The 26,731-nt window shown below is 44.3% G+C and overlaps 1 protein-coding gene across 7 annotated transcripts in view; it reads right to left on the bottom strand.

Annotated features, from left to right (window-relative positions):
• KIAA0232 (KIAA0232 ortholog) overlaps positions 1-8,143 on the bottom strand; it is a 112,201-nt gene extending 104,058 nt beyond the window's left edge. For 2 of the 7 annotated variants that reach the window (XM_065597093.1, XM_008170188.4), the window contains exon 1: positions 7,884-8,143. Coding sequence is in view for 2 of the 7 variants with exons in the window: in XM_065597091.1 (XP_065453163.1) it covers positions 7,352-7,678 (327 nt within the window). In the remaining 5 variants the exon portion in view is untranslated. Of the gene's footprint in view, positions 1-7,351; positions 7,769-7,883 lie in introns of those variants that run through there. The other 5 variants (XM_065597091.1, XM_065597092.1, XM_065597094.1 and 2 more) reach the window with 3 other exon arrangements.
• Between the last annotated feature and the right edge of the window lie 18,588 nt (positions 8,144-26,731).

Here is a 26,731-nt window from a genome sequence, read left to right as displayed (position 1 = left end):
CAACTCAGTATAATTTTCAGCAAAGCAGTTAGACATCTGCAATAAGATCAAGCACTTTATAATCTTATTTATAATGTCTAATATTACAAACCAAATAAGGAGCAAAATGAACTTGCTCTACTCCAGAAGACTGGACAGAGAAGAAGAAAAAAGGGGAATGGGAAGTCATTCAAGAGCAACTTTCAGCTAATTAGGCGACTAACTCCAAATCCTCAAGCAGCATCTTGAGGTCATCCAGAAAAGTTTACAATAAAAGATTTTTACATTACACTACTATATAAATCACAGGGAACTGGCTGCATTTTTTTCAGTACTCTAAAATTTATTTGGGCTAGTAATGATATACTTCCACCCAACCGTGCAGCCTTTCAGATCTAACACACAATTATGGCTGTACACACAGTGGGATGCTTCTAGTGCAGTGGTTTCCAAACTTTTTTTTCTGGGGACCCAGTTGAAGAAAATTGTTGATGTCCGCAACCCAACGGAGCTGGGGACAAGGGGTTTGGGAGGGGCTCAGGGCTGGGGCAGAAGGTTGGGGTGTGGGGGTGAGGGCTGCAGGGAGGGGCCAGGAATGTGGGGTTCTGGGTGTGGGAGGGGGCTCTGGACTGGGGGGTCAGGGCTCTGGACAGGGGGTGCAGGCTCTGGGGTGGGGCCAGGGATGAGGGGATTGGGGTGCAGGAGGGGTGCAGGCTGTGGGAGGGGGCTCTGGGCTGGGGAGTTGGGGTGCAGGAGGGAGTCAGGGCTCTGGGCTGGGGGTGCAGGCTCTCGGGTGGAGCCAGGGATGAGGGATTTGGGGTGCAGGAAGGGGTTCCAGGTTTGGGGGGGCTCAGGGCTGGGGCAAGGGCGCAGTGCAGACTTACCTCTGGCAGTTCCCGGTCAGCAGCGCAGCTGGGGTGCAGAGGCAGGCTTCCCACCTGTCCTGGCACCGCAGACCACGCTACGCCCTGGAAGCGGCCAGCGGCAGGTCTGGCTCCTAGGTGGAGGCACGCAAGCAGCTTTGCATGACTTTTGCCTGCAGGCACCGCCCCCTGCTCCCCAGCTCCAGCCAATGGGAGTGCAGAGCTGGTGCTTGGGGAGGGGGCAGCACATGGAGCCACATGGCCCCCCTGCCTAGAAGCCGGACCCGCTGCTGGCCACTTCTGTGTCAGAAAAGGTTGGCACTAGCCTACCTTAGCTGGGCAGCACTACCAATGGGACTTTTAATGTCCTGGTCAGCAATGCTGACCAGAGCAAGGCGACCCAATGCCTTACATGCCACGACCCACACTGTGAAAAACACTGTTCTAGTGTAAATAGTCTACAAGTTAGGAGGTTAATGGTATTTCATACTGAAAACAGCAATGAACAATGTGGTTCTAATGCAACAGACTTACTTTGTGATCTTCAGTTGTATCTGGTAAGAAGTTAATAAGAAATTCTCTCTTCAAGGTCTGGATCCTAAACGTATCCCAAAATACTAAACTAATAAAGCCACATAACACTTCAAAGCATTAGAATTCTTACTTACATACCATACATTTTAACTACTCCATTCCTATAGATTTCAAACTTCTCTATTTCAAGCAACTGATGACAATTTATAATGTCACAAGAGATCACTGGAATTAGTTCTTCATTTAGTGACAATAACTACTTTTGATCCATTTGCTGATTTCTAGCTAAAAGGCTAGTTAAAGTACCAATAAAGGTGGTTTAGGTGTTTTTAAAACAAAAAAAGTACATGCATGACAGCTTCAAACCTTAACCCAGTAAGTCAGTTTAATCACTTTACTGTTAAAGTGATTAGCTAACATAAAAAAAAGTTCACATGCAAAGTTATGCTCATAAGTTTTGACTGGTTTCCTGTATGCTTCACTTTACATTTCTACAGTGCTTTGACATTAAAATTGTAAAGCATTATATAAACAGCCTCCTCTTCTCCAATCTCCTGCTACCCACTGATCCATCTTTCACACATCTTCACACCTTCTTCCATGGTTTATACGCATGGAACACCTTCCCTAAACCAGTATGTAAGGTTATTACCCTCTCCTTCAAAACCCCTTGTCAAGAGCAACTTCTTCCATGAAACCTACAAGAAACTGGCCAACTAACAACACGTAATAGAATACCTGACTCTTATACAGTACTTTCATTAAGTAGATCTCAAAATGCTTTACAAAGTAAGTTAGTATCAATATCCTCATTTTACAGATGGGGAAACGGAAGTACAGAGGGGATATCACTTGCCCAAAGTAACCCAGCAGACCACTCACAGCAGGGACTAGAACCGAGATCTCCCACGTCTCAATCCAGTATTCTACATATAGGCAATACTGTTTTATGTATAATGTTATAAACTGGAGATATTAAAACATTAAGAACGTATATAAAAAGTGTATGGTTAAATTTTATCTCAGTTCCAAATGTGTGTATGTTATTTGTTTTCTTTTGGACAAGAGCTGAGTCTTCGTGTGTATATGCATTCTGCCTACAAAGTTGTAGGCATTATTGGAACATAAATATTTATTTAAAAAATACTCATTACACAGTTAAGAAAAATGACTGCTTCTCCCTTAATGTTGTGGACCAATATGTAAAAGACAAAAATCCAAAAGATGCTGTATCATTTAGGTTGAAATTCACTGTAGCAGTTGTGTACAGGGCCAATTTAAGACTTTAGTAGACTACAGTTTAACTATAATTGTTAGAACTTAAGCAGTGTATGGGGCAAATTACCTACTTTCAAATAAACTGTTCTTCCTTCAAAGACTTCAGCAAGCAGATACATCTCTACCTCGATATAACGCTGTCCTCGGGAGCCAAAAAATCTTACCGTGTTATAGATGAAACCGCGTTATACCAAACTTGCTTTGATCCACCGGAGTGTGCAGCCTCTTCCCCCCCACCCCCGGGAGCACTGCTTTACTGCGTTATATCCGAATTCGTGTTATATTGGGTCATGTTATATCAGGGTAGAGGTGTACTAGAGTGGAGGCAGAGAAGTTGGAATATTAACTCTAGATTAAAACATAAGAATTCTGGAAGACAGTTCAGTAAGTTTTTAAATACATAAATTCAGATATTTTTGCCTGAAATTATGTAAGAAATAACTGATAGACTGAAGTTGAGTATAGTAAATTCAATGACTCCTCCTCCAACTGGATTTCTAGTTTTAACTATCTTGAAATAAGAGCTGTCTGACTAAAATGCTTAAGCTAGCTTAACAAAACCACAACATATAATATGGACCACTACACCACACATTTAACCCCTAAACATCTAATGCTGATATGCTGAATCCACTTTTGTGAAATCATCTCCTGCAACATATATTGAAAATAAAATATTAATTATAAATCCTCTTTAAAGTCAGTAACTGTAGGAATAACCTTGCTAGCTAAGGCATTCATCAAACCACCCTACAGTTACTAGGTATTTCTTCCCAAGAACAATTTGTAAGTCACTTAACAAATGTGATGAATACATGAAAATAAGATTGTTACTCAAATTGTTGTCAATTAAAATACAATTGAACATTAAAAAAATAAATTGAACACAGAAATTAAGTATCCATTTAAATCTTTACAATTTTATGCATAAAGTCTACTTTCCTCTTGATCTGCTGGGGAATTTCAAAAAGTCTAACTTTTGTCTATGATAATAGCTCTACTTGCAAATTATTTATTAGGCCAGACACAATGTTTTATTGACCTAAATGGTGGCTCCAACCACCACTGAACAGTTCAAAAGGAAATATGGTAGAGAGACTACACTAAGCATTTTCTGAAAGCAATTTGCTTTCTGAGTTCCATTAGTGGTATGAAAACTAGAATATTTCCCATTCCTTCTCTTAATGTGCATTTCACTTTACTCTGCATGGTCATTTATTTATCCCTATTACAGTGATATTCATCCACAAGTGTAGTTACCATTTCCCTCAGAGGCAGTTTTAAGGACTTTACTACATTGTTCTGTTAGACCACTATAAAACGTATCTTTTCTGTAAGCTTTCATGTATTTAAAAAAAATGAGGTACTAAGTAAAAGAGGATAATTTCACTCCCTGTTCTGAACAAACAGCTACTTTACAAATAAGCATCTTTCAAACACTTAACAAAACTTATTCAAAAATGTCTAACAGCCAGATCTTATACTTTTAAAAGTTGTTAATCAACCCCTATATCAATTCCTTTTTAACATCTACCATTCTGGACTATAGCCCAATGCTCTCCTTTACTTTTGTTAAATGAAAGGGAGACAAAACTAGTAAGGCTTTGTCTACACTACGCACCCTTTAGCGACCCAGCTGTGCCACTACAGCCATGCCACTAAAAGGCACGTTGCATAGCCGCTGCTTGTTGGCAGGCGAGAGCTCTTCTGCCAACAAAAAACTTCCACCCCCAACAAGCAAAGGTAGTTTTGTCGGCAGGAGAGCGCTCTGGCAGATGAAGTGCTGTTCACACTGGTGCTTTCACTTTTCATGGGCAAATTTTTGTTGTTTCGAGGGGGGGGAGGGGTATCGTTAAGTTTCCAGTGTAGACAAAGCCTAAATCCTGGCTAAAGCTCTAAAAAAAAAAAAAAAAAGGGAAGAGAGCTGGGTCCTGTGGTATACAGTAACTCCTCACTTAACGTTGTAGTTAAGTTCCTGAAAAATGTGACTAAGTGAAACGATGTTAAGCAAATCCAATTTCCCCATAAGAATGAATGTAAATTGGGGGGGGAGGGGCTAGGTTCCATGCCTTTTTTTTTTTTGCCATACAGTACAGTACTATAGTTGGTAGGTGCCCCCACCTTACCACACACAGGCACAGCCCACTGGCACTGGAGACAATGAGGCAGGCAAGGAGGCTGAAGGTGCTATAGGCTAGAAGCATTTGCGCAGCAGCAGCTTCCCCTATTCTGCAAGCACCAGGGGCTCAACCCTCGGCCCACACATGCCCCCCCCTTCCCCTAAGCACCCCCCTTAACCCGCCTCTTCCTCCCCTCCCCCCCTTTACTCCGCACGCCGCATCCTCTCTCCTCCCCTGCCTCCTGCCCGCGGCAATCAGTGGCTTGCAGCGCTCAGGAGGCTGGAGGGGAGGAGCGAGGACATGTGCCCAGGCTCCCCCTCCCTCCCCTGCCTCCTGAACACCGCAAGCCAGCTGATTGCCACGGACAGGAGGCAGGGGGGAGGTGCGCCGCATCCTCGCTCCTCCCTCCTGCCCATGGCAATCAGCTGGCTTGTGACCTTCAGGGGGCAGGAAGGAGGAGTGAGGACTCAGTGCGCAGGCTGCCCCCTCCCTCCTGAACGCCGCAAGCCAGCTGATTGCCATGGGCAGGAGGCGGGGGAAGGCACTGATCTGCAGGGTCTGCCAGCAGGCGGGTGGCGTTGGGAGTGGGGGGCGGCGTGCATAGGGGAGCTGATAAGGTGTGGACAAAGCAGGCAGCCAAACAAGGTTATAGTGAAGCATTGCACAACTTTAAATGAAGTATGTTCTGTAATTGAGCATGGATGTAAGATCGAAACAACATTAAGCGAGAGGTCGTTAAGTGGGGAGTTACTGTACTCCTTAAAACTCAATGAAATTCCAAAAAGATCCAAATCTGCAAATTAGATGGTAGGTTGGCTGCTCTCGCTGGCATCATTTCCCTTCCTTTGTCCCACTTCCCAATAAAGCCACAGAGCAAACCACTGCCATACAATGCTGACCAAATCAGAATTATCTTGTGTGTGTTCCCCTTCATGGTGCATCCTTGGAATTTCCTTCTTATGAAGAGGGAAAGGACATTTGTATTTCCTGCTGCTTCTCTTGAGGTGATCAGACCACCAAGCCAGCAGATCTCAAAGCAGGGATAGTTCTTTAACATTCCTTAGGGGAAGGGATAGCTCAGTGGTTTCAGCATTAACCCGCTAAACCCAGGGTTGTGAATTCAATCCTTGAGGGGGCTACTTAGGGGATCTGGGGCAAAATCAGTACTTGGTCCTGCTAGTGAAGGCAGGGGGCTGGACTCAAACCCCTTCCTCCTCCACTGATTCTAGGCACCAACCTGCTGATGAGCAAGATGTGGGGCAACAGGCAGTCAGAAATCCTACCCCCACAATTCAAGTCTGCAGATTCTCACTTTAATGTTTGATCTCATACAATGTGAAGTGTACTATAAATGCATGGTGGTGTTACACAGTTATTAAAATTGTTCACCACCTCCATTCTACCTGAAGAATCTCACTTCATATATTAAAAATTTATTTATTAGCTTTTTCTGTACACTATGTTAGCAGTCTGCTCTATTAACAGAACAAACATGTGGCAGGTGCATAATTGATACCATTTAAAATTTCAAGGGACACTATTAGATTACAAAAAGAAGAACAGGAGTACTTGTGGCACCTTAAAGACTAACAAATTTATTAAAGCATAAGCTTTCGTGGACTACAGCCCCCTTCAAATGAGTGCCAGATACAGACAATGAGTGTTTGAAACTAACTAAAACAAGAGTCAGTAAAGGCAGATTAAATACATAATTTTAAAACAGCAAAGACGTGGGGAGGAGATAGAAGTGAGGCCGACTTTCCTGAAATGAAGTGTCAGTTTGTGCCACTTCTGCATTCAGTCGTAACCTTCGCCAAACCTTGTACCTCTGCCTCTCCGCCCATGGCCTGTAAGAGGCTGCAGCACTTTAGAGCCCGCCCAGACGGAGGACAGTTCAGTTACCATAGGACATAACTCCCCATCAATCTCCCGCCATCGTAGCTCCTCCTCTTTAAGCAACAGCAGCCCCCAGCCCCAACCTCCTCTATCCGCCTTTTCCTTCAATAGGCCCCTAAAGGACAATGCTGTTGGAAGAAAGACAGACTTGAGTGTCCGACCAAGTCTGCGCTTAGCACAAACCTTATATATTGTACATTAGATACGGAGTATTTTATCGTGTTCTCATTACAAGCGTTTAGACCGATCACACAGCTTCTCCCGATAGGGCAGCACGAGCCACCGCCTATGTCTTGTACAGGAACTCGCAGGAGGAAAGGTCACGCAGTGAACCCCATCTATTCACGATCCGGGCCTGGTGGCCGCTGGGGCCAGGCCAGCCCTGTCACCGCCGCCTCACATACAAGCCGGGCAGGGCCTGCTTGTCTTAATCAGAAGCTTGGGGCGTTGAATCCTCCCGAAGCAAATCCCCGGGTTTCTCCCCGCTGCGCCCGGCTGACATCGGGACAGCGGCGCGGGCCAGGGAAGCGCACGGATGGCCGCTGCCCCCTGCCAGCGTGTGGGCCTGAGGAAATCAGAGCGGGGGGAGGCAACGCTTGAGGCCCCTACACAAAGCTCCCGACCCCGGGCCAGCCCGTCCTCTCCTCTCCTCCCCTGAGCCCCATGCCCAGTCCCGCTTACCTGGCACGGTGACCCCGGAGACGCCGAGGGCCGGGGAGGAATCACCTCCCAGGCAGAGTCCGCGCTCGGGCCAGGGAACCCCGGACGGGCCCCCAGCCCCGCCCCGCCCCCGAGCCCTCCCTCCGAACCGGCCTCTCGCCAGCCCCTCTCGCCGGCCCCTCGCGCTCGCTCCCTCCCGCCCCTCCCCTTGCGCCCTGGGCCTCCCCGTCCCGCTCCTCCAGGCAGGCTCCTGGCAGCGTGGAGCCGGGAGCCGGGCGCTCTATCCCGGGAACCCCCGCCCGAGCCGCTGAAGGGCAAGAACCTGCCTGGCCCCCCCACGGCTCCCATCCGGGCGCGCCAAAAGCAGCGAGAACCAGCTCAGGCCTCGTTAGCCCCGGATCTTTCCCGCTGCCCACCCGGACCATCTCGGGACCCCGGACCCGCCAGGCTCGCCCTCAGAGCGGGGCCCTACGTTCCCCTTCTCGCCCGGGTCCCCTGAGGCCGGCCCGCCCGGTAACTGCCCCTCCACCCGGGCCCGTTGGCGGCTAGTTACCTGCCGTGGCGGTGGAGGCGCACAGCGGGGCCCTGGGGCCTCTAGCAGCCGGAGGAGGCGGCGGACTCCGTCCCGCTGCTGCCGTCCCCGAGTGAGGCGGGCGGGACGGAGCCGGGACCTGCCCTGGGAGGCGTTACGTAAACCGGCGGCGGCTCCCAGCAGCACGGGGAGGGAGGAGGGCCGGCAGCTCCGTCACCCGGCAACAGGACTCAGCGCCCCGGCGGACCGAGCCGGCGGCTCCGCCCCGTATCCTTCCGCCCAGAGGGCGACCCAGCAGACCGCCGCGCCGTGTTGCGCAATACAGCCCAGGGCAAAATGGCGCGGGCGGTCTGAAGAGCCGGCGTGCAGACAGGTGTTCTCCAAGCCCTCCCCTCCGGGTGTCTGTCTGTCTGTCTCACCGCAGCGGCGGAGCCGATACTGGCTTTGTCTGGCTGAGGTGTTTTGGGGCCCCACCATCTCCGTATTTGTTAGTATAATGGTGTAGTTATGTTGACCCTTATGTTGGGTGTTAACTCCGAAGCCTAACGACAGCGATCACCCTCTCTATTTCTTTGCTGGTCAAAGCACCTGAGAAGAGAGTTGCTCCCTCTGTGGCGTTATACACAGCCACACTGACTGATTTCTGGCTTTAAGCCTCTGGGATTGGGAGAGTACCACTTTTCTAGTTCCCAGTTAAATAATTAGTAAAGAGGAAGGGGTGATGTCTATGTAACAACATTTCCCCTTCTATCTGCGTTATTGTTAATACAACTCTGTAAGCATGTATGATGTGCAGACCAATGAGTCCCCTTCAGTGTGTACAATATTTTACTTTGCACCATAGGATTTTTAAATACCCGAGAAGATTGGATTGTCAGAGACACCTGGGCACAAATCCCTCTTTCACATGCTGAATATAGCCACAAGTTAGTTTTACTACCCCACCCTCTTAATAGTGCTGTTTGCTATCTATCCAGCTGAATGTCTGCCTGCCAAAGAATGAGTTGAAATCTTGGCCTGATTAAAAAAAAGTGTTCCAACAGCTTCTGCAGAATTTAGGTTTTCATGAAAATAAAACTAAGTTTTTCGCCCTTATGGCTGCAAAAATAATAACCACCTACATCCAAACTGTGTAAATGGACGCCATGTGGCCATCAAAGTCTTTGCCTTCACATCTACGGAATATCTGAGCCAGATGAGGAGAAAGAAGAAGACTTGGGATGACATGTTCAATGAGATCCTGCAAGCCAATGCTCCATCAGACTGTGAGCACAGGGCCTGCAGAATGAACATTGTGGAGAGCCCTGAGAAGGAAAGGGGAGGGGAGAAAGGTCCAGGAGTCCCAGCAGGAAAAGGAGATGGAGATGCACCAGGACATAATGGGGCTTCTCCAGCAGCAAATACAGATGCTGCAGACTCTGGTTGACCTGCAGTTTCAACAAACTTGGGCTTGCCTCGCTCTGCAGCCCTCTGAGAACTCAATATCAGGACCTTGCTATATTCCCCCTTAACATTCCACGTGGCATCAGGGATCATTGCACTATCCTACCACTCCAGCCCCAGGGACATTAAAGACAATCACAGCTTTACATACCTATGAAAGCCACGGTTGGTGTCTGTGTAGCTAAAATGGACATGAATGTTCTTTCCCCTTCCTAAGTTCTGTTCTATAAATTTATTAAGTTTTTAATGTATTTGTTTTAAAATTGCATTTTTTTGCACAGATTTTGTTACAGAATAAAATTGTCTTATTTGGAACTTAATTCACCTTTATTTGTGCACATCATATGCTGTCAAATGCTCAGCAGTTCTGAAAGCAACAAATTATCTGTTACTACACAGTGTCACACAACTCACAGGATCAGTCACAAACAAAATTAATAGGTGCATTGACAATGTTTTTGTATTCCTACATGTTGTCGTCAGCGATCCCTTGAGGTCGAGGATGATCTCTTTCACAGGTTTTATTTTTCATGGGTCCTTTGGTGACTGAGGAGTCCGATCCTTGATCCACAGGCTCATTGGCAGACATTGCAGGTGGTGTTGGAAGACAGGATTGGGCCGCGATTGCTGCGTGACAGTTGTCTTTCCTTTCTTTAATGGCGTTTTTCTGTGACCAGGGCAAGGCAGTTTTCCTCAAAAGTGGACGTTCCCTCTCTGACAAGTTTTCGCTGGTTATACCTGTCCAGGGCCACATCTCTTGATGTTTATCTTGCAAGTCTCTTTAAAGCATTTCTTGGCCTCCCTGTTTCTTTTCTCCTTTGGTGAATTGAGCGTACAGCAGTTGTTTTGGTAAGCGTAATCAGGCATGCGCATGCAGTGCCCGTTCCACTTCAGCTGGTGCTTGATAATCAGGGCCTCAACTCTGAAGATATTGGTCTCTGTGAGGACACTGACATTAGTGCAATGATCCTCCCACTTTATGTTGAGGATCTTCCGAAGAAAGTGCTGATGCTGGCGTTTTAGATTTTTCAGGTGTTTTCTGTAGGTCACCCAAGTCTCACAGCCATAGAGTTGGGATTACCACCACTTTATAAACTAGAAGTTTAGTGTGTGTTTTGATGTAATTGTTGAACATGCGTCAAGACAGTCTGCCAAAGGCAAGGCTGGCACAGCGAATTCTGTGCTGAATCTCAATGTCTATGTCTGCCCTCTGTAAGAGATGGCTGCCAAGATAGGCAAAGTATTCTACATTTTCCAGTTCTTCTTTGTCGATATAGAACTTCCTTGCTGGGTCTGATGATTGACCAGGGACTGGCTGGTGGAGAACTTTTGTTTTGCTGATGTTCAGAGTTAGTCCATGGCTTTTGTAAGCTTCAGAGAAGCAATTAATGGTTGTTTGAAGATCCTCCTTTGACTGTGCAACTGCAGCACAATCATCTGCCTACTGGAGTTATTGTTGCCAATATTACTTTAGTTCTGGCACGGAGATGAGAAAGGTTGAAGAGGTTGTCGTCAATCTGATATTGGATGCCAATGCCCTGTGGTAGACAGTCTTGGGTTAAATTTGCTTGGGCAGCCAAACTTTGACATGATTTTCCACAGAGCCTCACGGTTGACAGAGTCGAAGGCTTTGGTCAGATCAATAAAGGCCATATACAGCTCCTGGTGTTGTTCTTGACATTTTTCCTGGATCTGCCTGGCTGCAAAAATCATGTTGGTTGTGCCTCATGATGGTCTGAAGCCACACTTGGACTCTGGAAGTACTTCCTCTGCAAGAGGAAGCAAGCGATTCAGTAAGATTCTAGCAAGAATCTGTCCAGCAATGGAGAGGAGGGCAATGTCTTTATAGTTGCTACAGTCGGTCCTGTTTCCCTTTTTGAAAACGGTGACGATGGTAGCATTACGTAAGTCAGCAGGGATTTCTTCGGTCTGCCAGATTTTGAGGAGCAGCAAGTGAAGCTTGTTAGTCAGTGTTTCCCCCCCCCCCCCGCCCCACTTTCAGTACTTCCGCTGGTATTTCATCAAGACCTGGTGCTTTATTTTTCTTCATTCGTTTAATTGCTTTGCAGACCTCCTCAGGTGTTGGTGGGTTGGCACTGGTAGTTTCCACAGTGTGATTGCTACTCGCTTTTCCATTGTGAGTGCGGCTCTCATTTTGGTGTCCCTGGCTGGAGGGCTGGGGTGAGCTTAGCACGTAGATCCAGGAATGTGGCCTTGGGCATCCAAAAGTTCTGCAGGCACTTCTTGTCAACCCAAATCTGCATTATAATGAGACCCCACCAGTCAGTGACTGTTTCTCAGGCCCAAAAGAAGCACTCCACTGTCTGCAGCTGCTCTGTGAATGCCTCTCACAATCCTGAATTGGTTCTCACTGTGTCCCACAGCAATCTGTCCTCCAAGGAATTGTCACGTTCCCCACTCATTCGTTTTTTCTTGCCGCTCTGTAAATACTCCAGGATCATGTGCCCTGTGCTTGCAATGCTCATGATGACAATAGTGTAGAGCTGTAGAGACGCCATGCTTTTGTCAGAGAAGATGGACAGCGAGGAAGGCAGCACAAATTTGTGGAATTTTGAAAAAAGGCATGAAAATTATGGGATACAGATACCATTATGGAATAGAGACAGTTGCAAACTGGGAAATTGACCCCATGCTCCCAGTCACCCATGTTTGACTTGTATTGGACCCATCATGCATTGCCAAAACTTCCCAAAAAGTCAGTTCACTGAACAGGGGCGAGTTGCACAGTGGGATGCCTGCCCATGGTGGACTGCACTCTGCCTCGATATAAACACTCCTAGTGAGTATGTGCACCACCGACATAAGGAGCAAACTGTGCATACACACAAGCAATGTACTAACTGTGGTGGCTGCATGCTGATATAACTTGAGTCGATGTTAAGTTTGTATTGTAGACATGGCCCTATATGGGCAGTTTAGCTATGGCAACTTCTGTTTAAATACCTTATGCAGATAGTATTCTCACACTTCTTATCAAACTGTCTGTACTGGGCTATCTTGATTATCACTTCAAAAGTTTTTTCTCTTACTTAATTGGCCTCTCAGAGTTGGTAAGACAACTCCCACCTTTTCATGCTCTCTGTATGTGTGTATATATATCTCCTCCATATATGTTCCATTCTATACATCCGAAGAAGTGGGCTGTAGCCCACGAAAGCTTATGCTCAAATAAATTTGTTAGTCTCTAAGGTGCCACAAGTACTCCTGTTCTTTTTTGCAGATACAGACTAACATGCTGCTACTATGAAACTTATGCAGATAAGTCACCATCTCAAGGTATGATCTAATTAGTTTAGGAATACTATGTGTTCATTGTCTCTTACAGCAGGTTACATTAGGAACCACCCTAATTTAATTTATGAAAGCAATGGTTGCTAAGGCATGGCACTTGGTTACTAATGATCATACTGGTTTGTACATAGGGAAAATATGCAGGACAGGTACAGGAATGCATATTAGGAAATTGGGTCGTGTCATGAATTAGGAAACATGCCTGATTCTCCCAGTATGTCCATTTTCCAAATAAGTAAAACTCAAGAATGGTGTGCTTACAAGGCACTATGGAGAGCCTGGAATTTTTGTCTAACAGCTAAACAGAAGACATGGGGTATCTCTACACTACAGAGACTATACCAGCATAGCTCCGTAGTGTAGACACAGCTAACCCTGACAGAAGGGGTTTTTCTATTGGTGTAGGACCAACCACCCTGAATGAAGTTAGCTATGTCAGCAGATGCCCTCGTCTATCAACATAGCTGCATCTACACTAGGGTTATATTGGCAGAGCTATGTCGGTCAGGGGTGTGGTTTTTTCACTTTGACTGATATAGCTATAACAATATAACTTTGCAGTATAGAACAGGCCTACGAGTCCTGATATATTGTGTCCATGGTTCTGTCAGAATTTGTATTTAACTTAGTTTACCAATGTGTATAATGGCGATAATTATCTACTGTAAGAATAAATAAATATTTTGAAAGGCCTTTGAGATTCTTAGGCAAGAGTATTATATAAGTACACAAAGTATGTTATAGAAGGTTAGAGTACATGCAGCTAAATAAATAAAGTTTAGTTTGCTGTTCCAGAAACCCCTGTCTGGAAAGAAAAACCCCTTCAAAAGAATCCTATGACTAAAAAGAACATTTTTCCTATTTCAGTTGAACAGTTATTCAGAACCTGTAAAACTATATTTCAATTGACTAATGTCAACTTAATCAAAAACTTCTACACAACAGAATTAATAAAAGACAGAACTACATTTCATCTGTCGGTGTTAAATATAAAAGAAAAACAATGCTATGCTATTACTGTGTTCCAAAGAAACAGAAAACACCAAAACACTAATGAAGCCATTTATTTAAATATGAAATTTTAATTAAAAAGCCCTCCAGAATTAGAAACTCAATTGTTTTTCACAAATAGGAATGCATACAGGTAAAAGGACAGTAAATAAATAAATAAATATATGTAGGATGCTGAAATTAGAGTTCTCTTTATTCCAACAATACAAATTACACCTCTACCCCAATATAACGCTGTCCTCGGGAGCCAAAAAATCTTACTGCATTATAGGTGAAACCGCGTTATATTGAACTTGCTTTGATCTGCCGGAGTGCACAGCCCTGCCCCCCCAGAGCACTGCTTTACCGCGTTATATCCGAATTCATGTTATATCGGTCGCGTTATACTGGGGTAGAGGTGTATTTTCTCTTGCACTTATCAAGTCTCAAATGTTCTGTTCTTACAGATCTGTTCTGTTCTTACAATGTAGTTTGTCATCTACATTGATCAATAGTGTTTCCTTTATACAAAAAAATCATGCATCAGACATCACCTTGGGGGAACTGTACTCATGCTGAAATGGTGATTCTTTTTAGTGCTGTAGTCTTTTTAGGCCTTGTTGACATCGGAAAGTTATGCCGTATAAACAAAAGTACAAATTTAAAGTGGTATAGTTATTCCAGTATAACCCCTTGCCTGGATATTCTTATTCTAGTATAAAAATGGATTGTTTCAGTTTAGACTCAAATTTTTCAAATATGCTACTTATTTTGGGTGCCTACCTTAGGGCTGATTTTCTGAAGTGCTGTTGACTTAAACTGGAAAAATTAAACCTAAGTTTCTAAAGTTAAATATCGAAAAATCTGTAGCAATTTTTATAAAATATTGGCCTGACATTTTCTATGACAGGCTGCCTGGGGCAATACCTCATACCAGATGAACAAAGAATGAACTCTAGCTTAGCCTCCTCCCAAACCTTTGCACAGATGTTCAGAAGAAGGTCTATTAAGAAGGTAGGGTTTCAAAACCAGTGGTCATAGGGCTGTTGAACACAAAGCTGAGTAGTTTTGCCTGTTTACTTATTGAATATTTGTTTTACTTCTTGTTGTGAACCATAACACAGGAAGCAAAAACAATGGTGACTATTTTATTGAGTCATTCCACCAATTGGCATCTCTATAAAAAAACAAGCAATAATCAAAATCAACTGTCCCATTGCTTCTGTCCTCAGAAAGTGTCTAAACTGATCTCTACTTCTCTCCCTAAAAACTAATAAGGATTTGTCTATAAAAAAGTTGCACCAGTTTTACATAAAATCAGTCTAATTAAAGTGATGCATAGCACTAATACAGATGCACTTAAACTGGTTTAACCCTTGTTTAATTCAGTAATTTACCGATTCCAAAAATCCATAGGATGCAGGGGAGCATCCCAACTCTATGGAGTGGGAGCCCAGTCAGAGGAGTCCAGCAAATCAGATGTTTGTATTTTGAATGTATGCACAATTTGCTGCGAGAGGCATCTCCAGTGAATGGAGCTCATTTTGTGATCAGAGCTTGGAAAAGTACTGCTGTCTGGGGTTTTTTTTGTTTTGTTTTGTTTCTGTTTTCCTAGTTCAATTCCTGGTTACAACCAACAAATTATTGCTAACCTGGTCCTGGCCTCACTTTGAAGAGGATTTCAGCAACAGGGGCAGTGCTTGGAGACCCTCTGGTCCCCTGCCTAGGAGCGGCTGCCAAAGGGATGTGCCAGTCACTTTCGTGAGCCACCCGATGTAAGTGCCACCCTCCTCACCCCCTCCCACATCCCAATTCCCTGCACCCCCCCGCATCCAAACTCCCTCCCAGAACCCACACCCCTCATCCCCTCCTGCACCCAAACTCCCTCCCAGAGCCCGACCTCTCAACCCCTCCCACGTTCAAACTCCCTCCCAGAGACCGCACCCCCTCCCATACCCAAACTCCCTCCCAGAACCTGCCCCCCCTCCCGCACCCTAATCCCCTGCCCCAGCCCAGTGAAAGTGAGTGATGGTAGGGGAGTGTGAGCGACGGAGGGAGGGGGACTGGAGTGAGCGGGGGCGGGGCCTCAGAGAAGGGATGGGGCAGGGGTGGGCCAGTAGTGTTTGGGTTTGTGCAATTAAACAGTTGGCAACCCTATGCCCCACCCCTGTCAATTCCATTGGCCAGTCAGAGCTTCTCCACATGCTTGCTGAAAGACAGCTGGTCTCAGCAGGTGAACTGAGCAGCTAGTGCCTCCTCCCTTCTGGAAACACAGGGCTGAAACACCCAAGGTTGGGACCAGGGGCTCCAACTCCCTCCACTCCCCACTCACTCCCCCAGTGTGGTTGTCCCCCCTCAGGCCGGGGAGGGAGGTGAAGATTCCCTAATGTTGGTATGCCTACCCACAGGCCTGGGAAGGGGTACATATGAATTGTAGAAAAGGTCTGTGTGTGGGTTTTGAATCAAGTATGAAAGGCTCTGTCAGGTGGTCTTTCAGTTTGGGAAGGGTCTTGTAATATACATGGAGGTACATGGAGTCTATTATATATAGGGAGGAATTTGCATTAATTGTGTGTGCCTCTCTCTCTCTTTGTGTATATCTATAGTGGAGCAGGCTGGGGCCGGGCTGGGGGGAAAGAGGCAGCGTAGGAGCATGGCCTCGGGGAAGAGGCAGAGCAGGGGGTGGGGCCTCTGGCATCCAGTTACCAGCCTATGCTTTGTAGGGGTAGAATTAGTTTTGGGGAGCAAAATTAAGTGATCTGTGCTGTGGGAAGTGCCAGAATGGATTAGTATTGGGTGACAAAATTGGTCTTTTTTCCCCAGTGGGCAGAGCTTCAGAGATAGTACCACCACTTTTTTTTCTATTGTGACCCCTGGTGGAGAGGGCCTTAAATAAAAGGTACGGTATATTCATTTCAAAAACAAACCCTCCCCCATATTTCTTCTGTACAATGCTGATGCCTATTCTGGGGTGGACTGATGTGAGGGAGATCAATGTGAAAGGAAGTACTGCTTTCTATGCTTATGAATATTTAATTTTAACTATCAGCTTCTCCAGTTACTTCCCCAAAATTGCCTAGTTTACAAAAATGCCTTTAAAATCCCTAGGGATGGAAGGGTGGAGATATGAAAGCTTTATTTCCCCCCAAGTAAGGATTTTTACTTCAGTCTAAACTTCTGAAAACCATGATAACCATACTCTAAAATGTTCACAATTATTCATCCCTCATAAATCTTCCACATAAAATGCTTGAAAGAAGCAGTCTGCCTGTTTGGCATTTTAAAGTTGTAGATAAACAACTTTCGGGGGGAATAAATCTAATTTCAGAGAAATCAAAACCACCCTTCCCTCTTCTAATTGTACAGAATCTATAGCCAAGTCTATAAAGCAAATTAGGGAATTTTTAAAAAGTCTAAATAAAATGTCGGAAGTAATGAAGCAACTCCAGAGGAGAGTAGTTATCAAATTATCACACCCTTTGTTCATGATGCATTTTATTGGACATCATGACTTATAGCTTTGCAAGGATATAATTATCTTCCTTTTGAAACTATTTTGCTTAATTGTATAATGGTTTGCACAACCTGTTTTACTATCTTTACAGCAGAGGCACTATAAGCTTTGAGCAAAGTCTCCCTCTTGCTCCAAGGACTCATGCAAAAGGTTTACACCTCCTAGAAGTTATGACCAAGGGCTTGTCCACAATATAGCAGCACAGCTGTGGTGCTACAACTGTGCCTTTGGAGCTATGTATAGGGTTGCCAGGTGTCCAGTTTTCAGCTGGAACGTCTGGTTGAAAAGGGATCCTGGCGGCTCCAGTTGGCACTGACAACCGGGCTGTTAAAAGTCCGGATGGCAGTGCAGTAGGGGCCCAGGGCTAAGGCAGGCTCCCTGCCTGCCCTGGCTCTGCGTGGCTCCCGGAAGCCGTTGCCAAATCCCTGTGGCCCCTAAGCGCATGGGTGGCCAGGGAGGGTCCGCACGCTGCCTCTGCCCCAAGTGCTGGCTCCGCAGCTCCCATTGGCCGGGAACCAATATGGGGGCAGTGCCTGTGGGCGCAAGGGCAGCGTGCAGAGCCACCTTGGCTGCCCATGCACCATGGGGCTGCAGGGACCTAGCGGCCGCTTCCGGGGGCCATGGTAAGTGCCGCCGCCGCCACCGCCACTGGGACCTCACACCCCCAAACTCCTCCAGCGCCCCAACCCCCAGCCCCAGCCCTGAGCCCCAAGCCCCCTGATGCACCCAAACTCCCTCTCAGAGCCCACACCTCCCCAACACCCTGCCTCAGCCCCCTCGTACTCCCCAAATGCCTCAGCCCTGGCCCTACCCCAGAGCACACCCCCAACTGGAGCCCCCTCCTCTCCCACACTATGAACCCCTTGGCCCCAGCCTGGAGCCCCCTCTTGCACCCCAAACTCCTCATCCCCAGCCCCAATCCAGAGCCTGCACCCCCAGCCAGAGCCCCAACCCCCTGCCCCAGCCTGGTGAAAGTGTGTGTGGGGGGGTGGAGTGAGTAGGGGCGGGGCCTCACAGAAGGGGCGGGGCAGGGAAGGGATGTTTGGTTTTGTATGATTAAAAAGTTGGCAACCCTAGCTCTGTAGCGTAGACCGGGGTAGGCAACCTATGGCACGTGTGCCAAAGGCGGTACGCAAGCTGATTTTCAATGGCACTCACACTGCCCAGGTCCTGGCCACCAGTCCGGGGGGCTCTGCATTTTAATTTAATTTTAAATAAAGCTTCTTAAACATTTTAAAAACTTTGTTTACTTTATATACAACAATAGTTTAGTTATATATTATAGACATAGAAAGAGACCTTCTAAAAACGTTAAAATGTATTACTGGCACGCGAAACCTTATATTAGAGTGAATAAATGAAGACTCGGCCCATCACTTCTGAAAGGTTGCCGACCCCTGGTGTAGACCTTTCCTATATCAACAGAGAAGGGGTTTTTCCATTAATGTACTTAATCCATCTCTATAAGAGGCAGTAGCTAGGTCGATGGAAAAATTCCTCTGTCGACCTAGCCATATCTACATCAGGGGTTAGGCTGAGCTAACTGTGGCACTCAGGGCATGAAATTTTTCAGAGCCCTGAGTGAGATAGCTAGGGCAATCTAATTTTTAAGTTTAGATCAGGCATAGAACACAATACATTTCAGACGCATTCAGAAAGGCTATCACTCATCCATTTCTTTTATACCAGATCAAGTTTTTTACTCCATATCATTCATCCCTCTCCTCTTTCTTTACAATATTACTACACAAGAGGAAAGCAAGCAGTATCCATAGCACTGTATAATCTTCATCAAGGACCTGATCCATTGAAGCCCATGCAAAGAGTTATATTGACTTTAATAGATTGTGACTCAGATGCCAATTGGAGCTTTATTCTTTCAAGTTTTACTATGGCAGATTTACATACCTCATAAAATAGGCAGACATCATGACAGGGCATAATAAATACTCTACAATCATCTGAGAAATTGGTGATGCGGAGTCAGAATATTTTCATAGCGCCATTTGTTTATTTACAAGATGTACATAAGTCATCTTTCCTTCAACAGAGAAAGTGATAAACTTCACAGAGGGAACCCCCCTTTTGCAGAAACCTCAGCTCAAGCACTGCTGCCTTGCAACAAGAAACAGGTGTCTTGGGCTTCTCTCTCCCTAGGACTCTCATAAAACTCAAAAAGATTGAACTGCTTAAACACACTCTCTACCTCTCCTTCTTTAGCCTCTGCATTTTATATTTGGAAAGCCTCTATTCCAAAGTTTAAAGTGCATGCAAAGGACCCTGCAATAAAAGTCTGACAAAAGATTTGGCATAAAGTCCGTATAAAATAAAACACCAAAAATCTGCCCATAAGGAACACACGAACAGCTGTGGAAGAAGTAAGACAATTATTCACAATACTTTGGATAACCATTCAAGAGGCACAAACCACCAGGAAAATGAAAACTTCATAGAACATAATGAAATTAAAAGTGCTCAAAACGAGAGGATATAAATGTTGGCACAACACACCAAGAAACATCTTTTCAGTAGTAATGCAATATGAAAGGAATATAGAAATCCTAAGGTTAAAAAAAAAATCAAAACACAATTCCCACAAGTGATAGAATACAAAACAAATACAGCTTGTGATTGAATTTTAAGGATAGTTAGTCACAGTAAAACATACTTCTCTCTAAGTAATCTGACAATTTTAATTGAAAATGGTGTGTAGAAGGGTTTGATGTCATAATGAGGTACTAATTTAATAGTATTACATGTGTTGCTACATCAGCTATTGTTAAGTAATTAAATTAATTATATTCTAAATTTTAAGCTAGATGAAATTCATTTATGACATCTGTTTTTTTTTTCTTTTTACTACAGTATTTCAATTTTACCATGTCTGAAGTGTCTCAGGTTTTGGCAGCTTGCTGTATTACAAATAGTTCATGAATACAATTAACCATCCCTGAGTACTAGTAGCCTGCAGCATCAAACCAACCATTCCCTGAATAGTCATAAATATGATTATTCCTCAGCTATAACACCAGAGAATTTTAAAGAGTGTGGGCTAGAGCCTCAGCTGGTGTCCATTGACTTCAGTAATTAGGTGCCACTTTATACCAGTTGACGATTTGGCCACAGGTTTTAGAATACTATACCAATAGTCAGTCAGTATTTATTAACATTTTCATATGAAAAAAAAAATAAAATCCAACAAAAATGTTCTGTTTTTCTTAAGTAGTGGAATTTTAAAATGTTATTTGTTTCATTTTGATGTATGCTCTACCAGAATGTTCTTAACATGATTCTTCTGTGGCAATCATTAGCATTCTGAAGAGAAGATTCTTTGTATTTTAATACTTTGTGGGCCTAGCACTTTGACATTCTTTCTTGGATAATCAAAAAGGCTTCCTTATCTGTTTTTAGGGTGAAAAGTAAAAGTAGAGCTTGTTCACAGAGACTTTTTAAAATTAAATGCACATTTTTGAAAGCTGTGGTACTTAACTGACTCTGGATGTATGATTTATAGGCTGCACTAAACTTATGAGCCTGTCTTAGCTCTTATCTATAATTTTCTATCTGAATCAACTGTGCTGTTAGTGCTTATTCTCCATCCTTCCCCTACATACTGTTGTTTACTGATAGATTGGGTAACTCAGACAGGAAAGACTGCCCAATAAACATTTTAACATAGATAGGTCTCATACATGCTTGGTATCACTAAGGATGGACATTAATGCAGAATTAAAGAGAATGTTGTGTCAGTTGTGAGACAGAAATTAACTAAAGTTGGTATTTGAAAAGGAGTGTGGACTCCTAACAAAGGAAGTTACCATTTTGATTCAGTCTAAAACAGAGTGCAATGCTAAATAGTAATTGAGACCTAACACGTGAATTTCCAAAACTATAGGATCTTCAGTTTCACTAAAAAAAAGCTTTTTAGACTGCAGTATTGGCAGACAGAATTAAGCAGTGAAAAGACAAAAGATGGAGGTAATATTTCAGTATTTTGTAACAGTTTTATCCCATTCTGTAGTAGTTGTGTAGGTATATTTTTGTGCCTTTTTCTTTCTATTCCTGTAAAAATGCCACTAAATTAATCTTTAATTCCAACTGAATTGGATTTGGAGTCCTTCATGGGCTCTGAAGACAGGAGCACACTGGATCAGCCCTACTGCCATGCTTTGACAGGGTGCAGCATATGCTTGTCATCCCATGTTGGTCCAGCTCTGCTAATCAACATGAATGAGAAGAGCTACTGTACCTTTATATTGTCTTAAATTCACAGCTTCTTCCCCTTTAAACTAGCCTTTAATTTCTTCCCTCTTTGGTCCCATTCAAATGATCAGACAAACTGCTTCAAGTATTTTTACATGCAATGATCAAAGAAATACAATGCATTTCACTGAGCTGCAAATACTAATTAAGTTGCAGATATGCAGACATAAAAGAATCTGTCACTAATCCAGTAGAGCGCCCCTTCTTGACCATTCACCCCAGACTTCTGTGAGGGGATCCAGCTGCTGGATCCCTGGGTATTTTAAGCCTCAGAGATCTGAACAGAGTCCAGGCACTGCCCCTGTCTTGGAGTCCTTAGATGGACACTTGGGGAGCAGACCTTCTGTCTAAAACCTCCCCCCCAGGTACTTAGACCCCACAGCCAGAGGTGAAAGTAAGCTGCTTCGGTCCGATATGGCGTACCGGCAACAGTTGTCACACAGCCGACCATACCGGCAGGGGGCAGCTTCCCCAGGCCAGCAATTTAAAAGGGCCCTGGGCTCCTGACGGCGGCCGGAGCCCCAGGCCCTTTAAATCGCCCCCAGAGCCCTGCTGCTGGAACCCCAGGGGTAGTGGTGGCGATTTAAAGGGCCTGAGGATTTAAAGCCCCACCCCACCTGAGGCCTCGCCCCTTCCGGATGAGCCTCACCCCCCTTGCTCAGGACCCCGGCCCTCTGTACCGGTAAGTCCCTTAATTTACTTTCACCCTTGCCCACAAGCACTGCTTGGGAAATTTCCATTCTCTCCACTTCCCTGTTCCCTTCAGAAAAGAGGAGGAAGTATCTTTTCCCAGCTCCAGCCAACCTCCTTAGCAAATCCATTGTCCCAAGGTGCTTCTCCCTGAATAGATGGTCACTGAGTTCTAGCAACCCACAATTGTCCTTCGTCTGGCAGAGACTTTACAGAACCCTGCCATCCCATGGTGGATCCAGCTTATCAGAGTGGCATTCATGATCCAGCAATTTTCATAGCAACAACTTCATAATATCAACCGGAATTCATAAGTCATACATAGATTCCCCAAATCATCACATACTCAATCCCATGCAGTGGGCTATACCCCACTCCTGTTGAAGGCAATGGGAGTAAGATGCACAGATTTCATGTAAGCAAGCGAAGCCATGTGGGCCAGTGAAGAGGAAGTTCTGTTATATACAAAATTTTGTACCAATTGAACTATGTCAGTACAGGGTGTGAATTTTTACTGAAGTACTTATATTGCTACAGCCCCTAGCATGGATGCAGTTATACCAGTATAAAGGTGCCTCATACTGGTATTGCTTCTTTCCCTTTTCATACATGATAAATTATACTGGTATATGACACCTCTATACTGGTACAACTGTGTCCGTTTAACTATACTGGTATACTTAGGGCATTACAACTTTCTAGTTTAGACAAAGCCTAAATCACAGAATTAAAAGCAGATTAAACAATTATCTTTACTTTCAAAAGGTTTAAGTCATGAAATGATGTTCAGAAAATCTGAGTTTGCCCACAAAATGTGCACAACCAGTACAACTAGTTATATTTTAATATAATTTGTTACATTAACAACCAGGCATTTCCTGTATTTTGACAGGTACTTCTTCTAATCTAAGCCCCAGAGCCATTTAAGTGGCTATTGAGCACTGTTGCAGGCATGCCTATGTAATTTACAAAATTATAGTATATATCATATCTTAGGTGTGGATTGCAGGCAATTAAATGTTGTCCATTCAGAACAGACATTTTGTATGCGATCAATTTACAAGATACAACAAGTCTCAAACATGCAAATGTTTACTTTCAGGCATAGCTTTTACAACTGTGAATAGTCCCACTGATTTCAGTCGATTATGTCTGGTGGTAAGCATTCACAGGATCCAGGCCTTAATCAGCATGCTTATATGTGCAACTTTGCTCTCTGTCCAAATGTCTGCAGGGTGCTAAACTAGTTTCATGATGCTGTATATGAAGACAAGTACCTTCTTTGAAAATGCATTGCATGCTTAATTCATTTTGTACCAATTTAATAACTCTCATAAACTGGCAAATGCCATTTTTATGTCACACAAAGAAGTAAGACATTTTTAGTAGCTGACCATCATAACCCATGCCACTTCGGGGTAAAGTATCGCAGAAGACTAAATATCAATAGAACCTAAGCATGCTATCAAATGACTAACGCCCAGATCCCCAAAAGGTTCTTAGGTGCCTAACTTGCATTGATTTTAATATGCAGTGTAGTTAGAGCCATGTTTATCCTAGGATACTAGAGAGACAAGGTGGGTGAGGTAAGATCTTCTATTAGACCAATTTCTGTTGATGAGAGAGAAGTTTTAGGCTTTGTCTATACTGCTACTTTACAGCGCTGAAACTTTCTTGCTCAGGGGTGTGAAAAAACACACCCCTGAGTGCTGCAAGTTTTAGCGCTGTAACGTGGCAGGGTAGACAGTGCACCAGTGCTGGGAGCATGGCTCCCAGCACTGGTAGCTACTCCCCGCATGGGGGTGGTTTTTTTACACCACTGGTAGAGCTCTCTCCCAGCACTGGTGCCGCGACTACACAGCCAAGTTAAAGCACTTGCTGCCACGGCAGCGCTTTAACATTGCTAGTGAAGACATACCCTTAGGCTTTGTCTACACTGCCAATTGAAGGACAAAACTTTTGTCATTCATAGGTGCTTAAAAAAGCCCTCCCCTCCCCCCTCAAAGACAAAAGTTTTGCCACGGCAAGTGACAGTGTAAATGGCTTGTTGGCAGGAGCGCTCTCCTGTCGACAACGCAAACCCCGCTCAGAGGGGGTGGAAGTATTTTGTCAGCAAAAGTGCCTACAAACAGTGTTTACACTGCCCGACTTTTAGCGACACGGCCGCTAAAAGCTGTGTAGTGTAGACAAAGTCTTAAAGCCACAAAGAACACTTCTTCAGGTCTGTGAAAGGTACTCTAAGCGTCACAGCTAAATGCAAGGTGGAACAGATTGTTTAGCATAAGTTAGTACACATTCTAAGGGACCTCTCAAAGTAGAGTGGCCCATTAACACCTTTGCAGTCATAGGACAAAGAATGGAGGGGGGGGTAGTGGATTACAGATTGTTGTAATAAAACATAAATCCAGTGTCTCTCGGAATTACAGAAGTGTAGGATAGCAAGGGACCTCAATAGGTCATCTTATCCAGTCCCCTACACTCAAGGCAGGGCTAACTAATAATTAGACCATCCCTGACAAGAGTTCGTCTAACCTGTTCTTAAAAGCCTCCAAAGATGGAGACTCCACAACCTCCCTGGGCAATTTGTTCCAGTGCTTAACCACCCTGACAGCAAGTTTTTCCTAATGTCCAATCTAAACCTCCCATCAATCCTCAGAGATTAAGGAAAAAAATTATTCACCCTGCTTATAACAACTTTTTATGTACTTGAAAACTGTGAAACTCCCTTCAGTTTTATGTTCTCCAGATTAAACAAACCTAGTTTTTAAAATCTTTTCTCATAGGTCATGTTTTCGAGACCTTTAATCATTTTTATTGCCCTTCTCTGATACTAAAATCATGGACTAAACAGAGAAACTGGATTTTTGGCTTATTACAACATCAGTAACTCACTCTTTTTGTCCTATGGTTGCAAGGTATTAACAGGCCACTCTACCTTGAATGGCCCCTTAGTATGTATGCTAACTATGATTTATTTCAATTGGAGTCAGGGGCCTAAATGCCTTTGAGGATCTGGGCCTAAGAGCCAAAACACTAGCCAAATTATGTGGTCTAGATCAGTGTTTCTCAACCTTTTCATACCGGGGGACTGGCTTGCTGCCTTCCTAAACCATTTCAGGGAGATCTCAGGGATCCACAGACCAGTTGCTGAGAAACACTGGTTTAGATTCTATGGGTCATATTTACCACTGGAGTGAACAGGCACTGTTCTACTGAAGTCAAGGTATTGTTCATAATGCAAATCTATATTTGTCAAACATTTTAAATGCGAAAAAATTCTGTAGAAAATGACCTTTTTTAAAAAAAAAAGGATTGTGAGGTTTTCAATTTCCTTTGACTTTCTTCTATTCTATTTCACATCCTACTACTTCTCTTTTATCTCCTTGTCTTCATTTTCACTATTTGCTCTTACTTGCTCTGCTGTGCTTAGTTATGTCTGAGGCAGTCTTAAGTCCAATAAATGAGTTTTGTATCATGTTCCGAAGTCTGCAAGATTTGTGGGAACTCATCTCCTCCAGTAATCAATTCCAGAACTCAGAGTGGTAGCCGTGCTAGTCTGTATCAGCAAAAACAACGAGGAGTCTTTGTGGCACCTTAGAGACTAACAAATTTATTTGGGCATAAGCTTTCGTGGGCTAGAACCCACTTCATCAGATGCATGAAGTGAAAAATACCGGATCAGATATAAATACATGAAAGGATGGGGGTTGCTTTATCAAGTGTGAAGTCAGTCTAATGAGATAAATCAATTAACAGCAGGATACCAATGGAGGAAAAATTTCTTTTGAAGTGGTAAGAGAGTGGCCCATTACAGACAGTTGACAAGAAGGTGTGAGTAACAATAGGGAGAAATTAGTATTGGGGAAATTAAGTTTAGGTTTTGTAATGACCCAACCACTCCCAGTCTTTATTCAGGCCTAATCTGATGGTATCCAGTTTACAAATTAATTCCAGTTCTGCAGCTTCATGTTGGAGTCTGTTTTTGAATTTCTTTCTTTGAAGAATTGCCACTTTTAGATCTGTTATTGAGTGACTAGAGAGATTGAAGTGTTCTCCTACTTGTTTTTGAATGTTATGATTCCTGATGTCAGATTTGTGTCCATTTATTCTTTTGCGTAGAGACTGTCCGGTTTGGCCAATGTACATGGCAGAGGGACATTGCTGGCACATGATGGCATATATCACATTGGTAGATGTGCAGGTGAATGAGCCCTGGATAGTGTGGCTGATGTGGTTGGGTTCTATGATGGTGTCACTTGAATAGATATGTGGACAGAGTTGGCACTGGGGTTTGTAGCAGGGTTTCATTCCTGGGTTGGTGTTTTTGTTGTGTGGTGTGTAGTTGCTGGTGAGTATTTGCTTCAGGTTGGGAAGTATGTAAGCGAGGACTGGCCTGTCTCCCAAGGTCTGTGAGAGTGAGGGATCATCCTTCAGGATAGGTTGTAGATCCTTGATGATGCACTGGAGAGGTTTTGGTTGGGGGCTGTAAGTGACGGCTAGTGGCGTTCTGTTACTTTCTTTGTTGGGCCTGTCTTGTAGTAGGTGAGTTCTCAGTACCCTTCTGGATCTGTCCATCTGTTTCTTCACTTCATCAGGTGGGTATTGCAGTTTTAAGAACACTTGATATAGATTCTGTAGCTGTTTGTCTTTGTCTGTT

This window comes from Chrysemys picta, chromosome 5 (assembly GCF_011386835.1).
Source record: "Chrysemys picta bellii isolate R12L10 chromosome 5, ASM1138683v2, whole genome shotgun sequence".
In the NCBI taxonomy this organism is placed as follows: Eukaryota; Metazoa; Chordata; order Testudines; family Emydidae; genus Chrysemys; species Chrysemys picta.
Note: the sequence above shows the minus strand (reverse complement) of the source record. Positions and strands in the feature narration are given on the sequence as shown.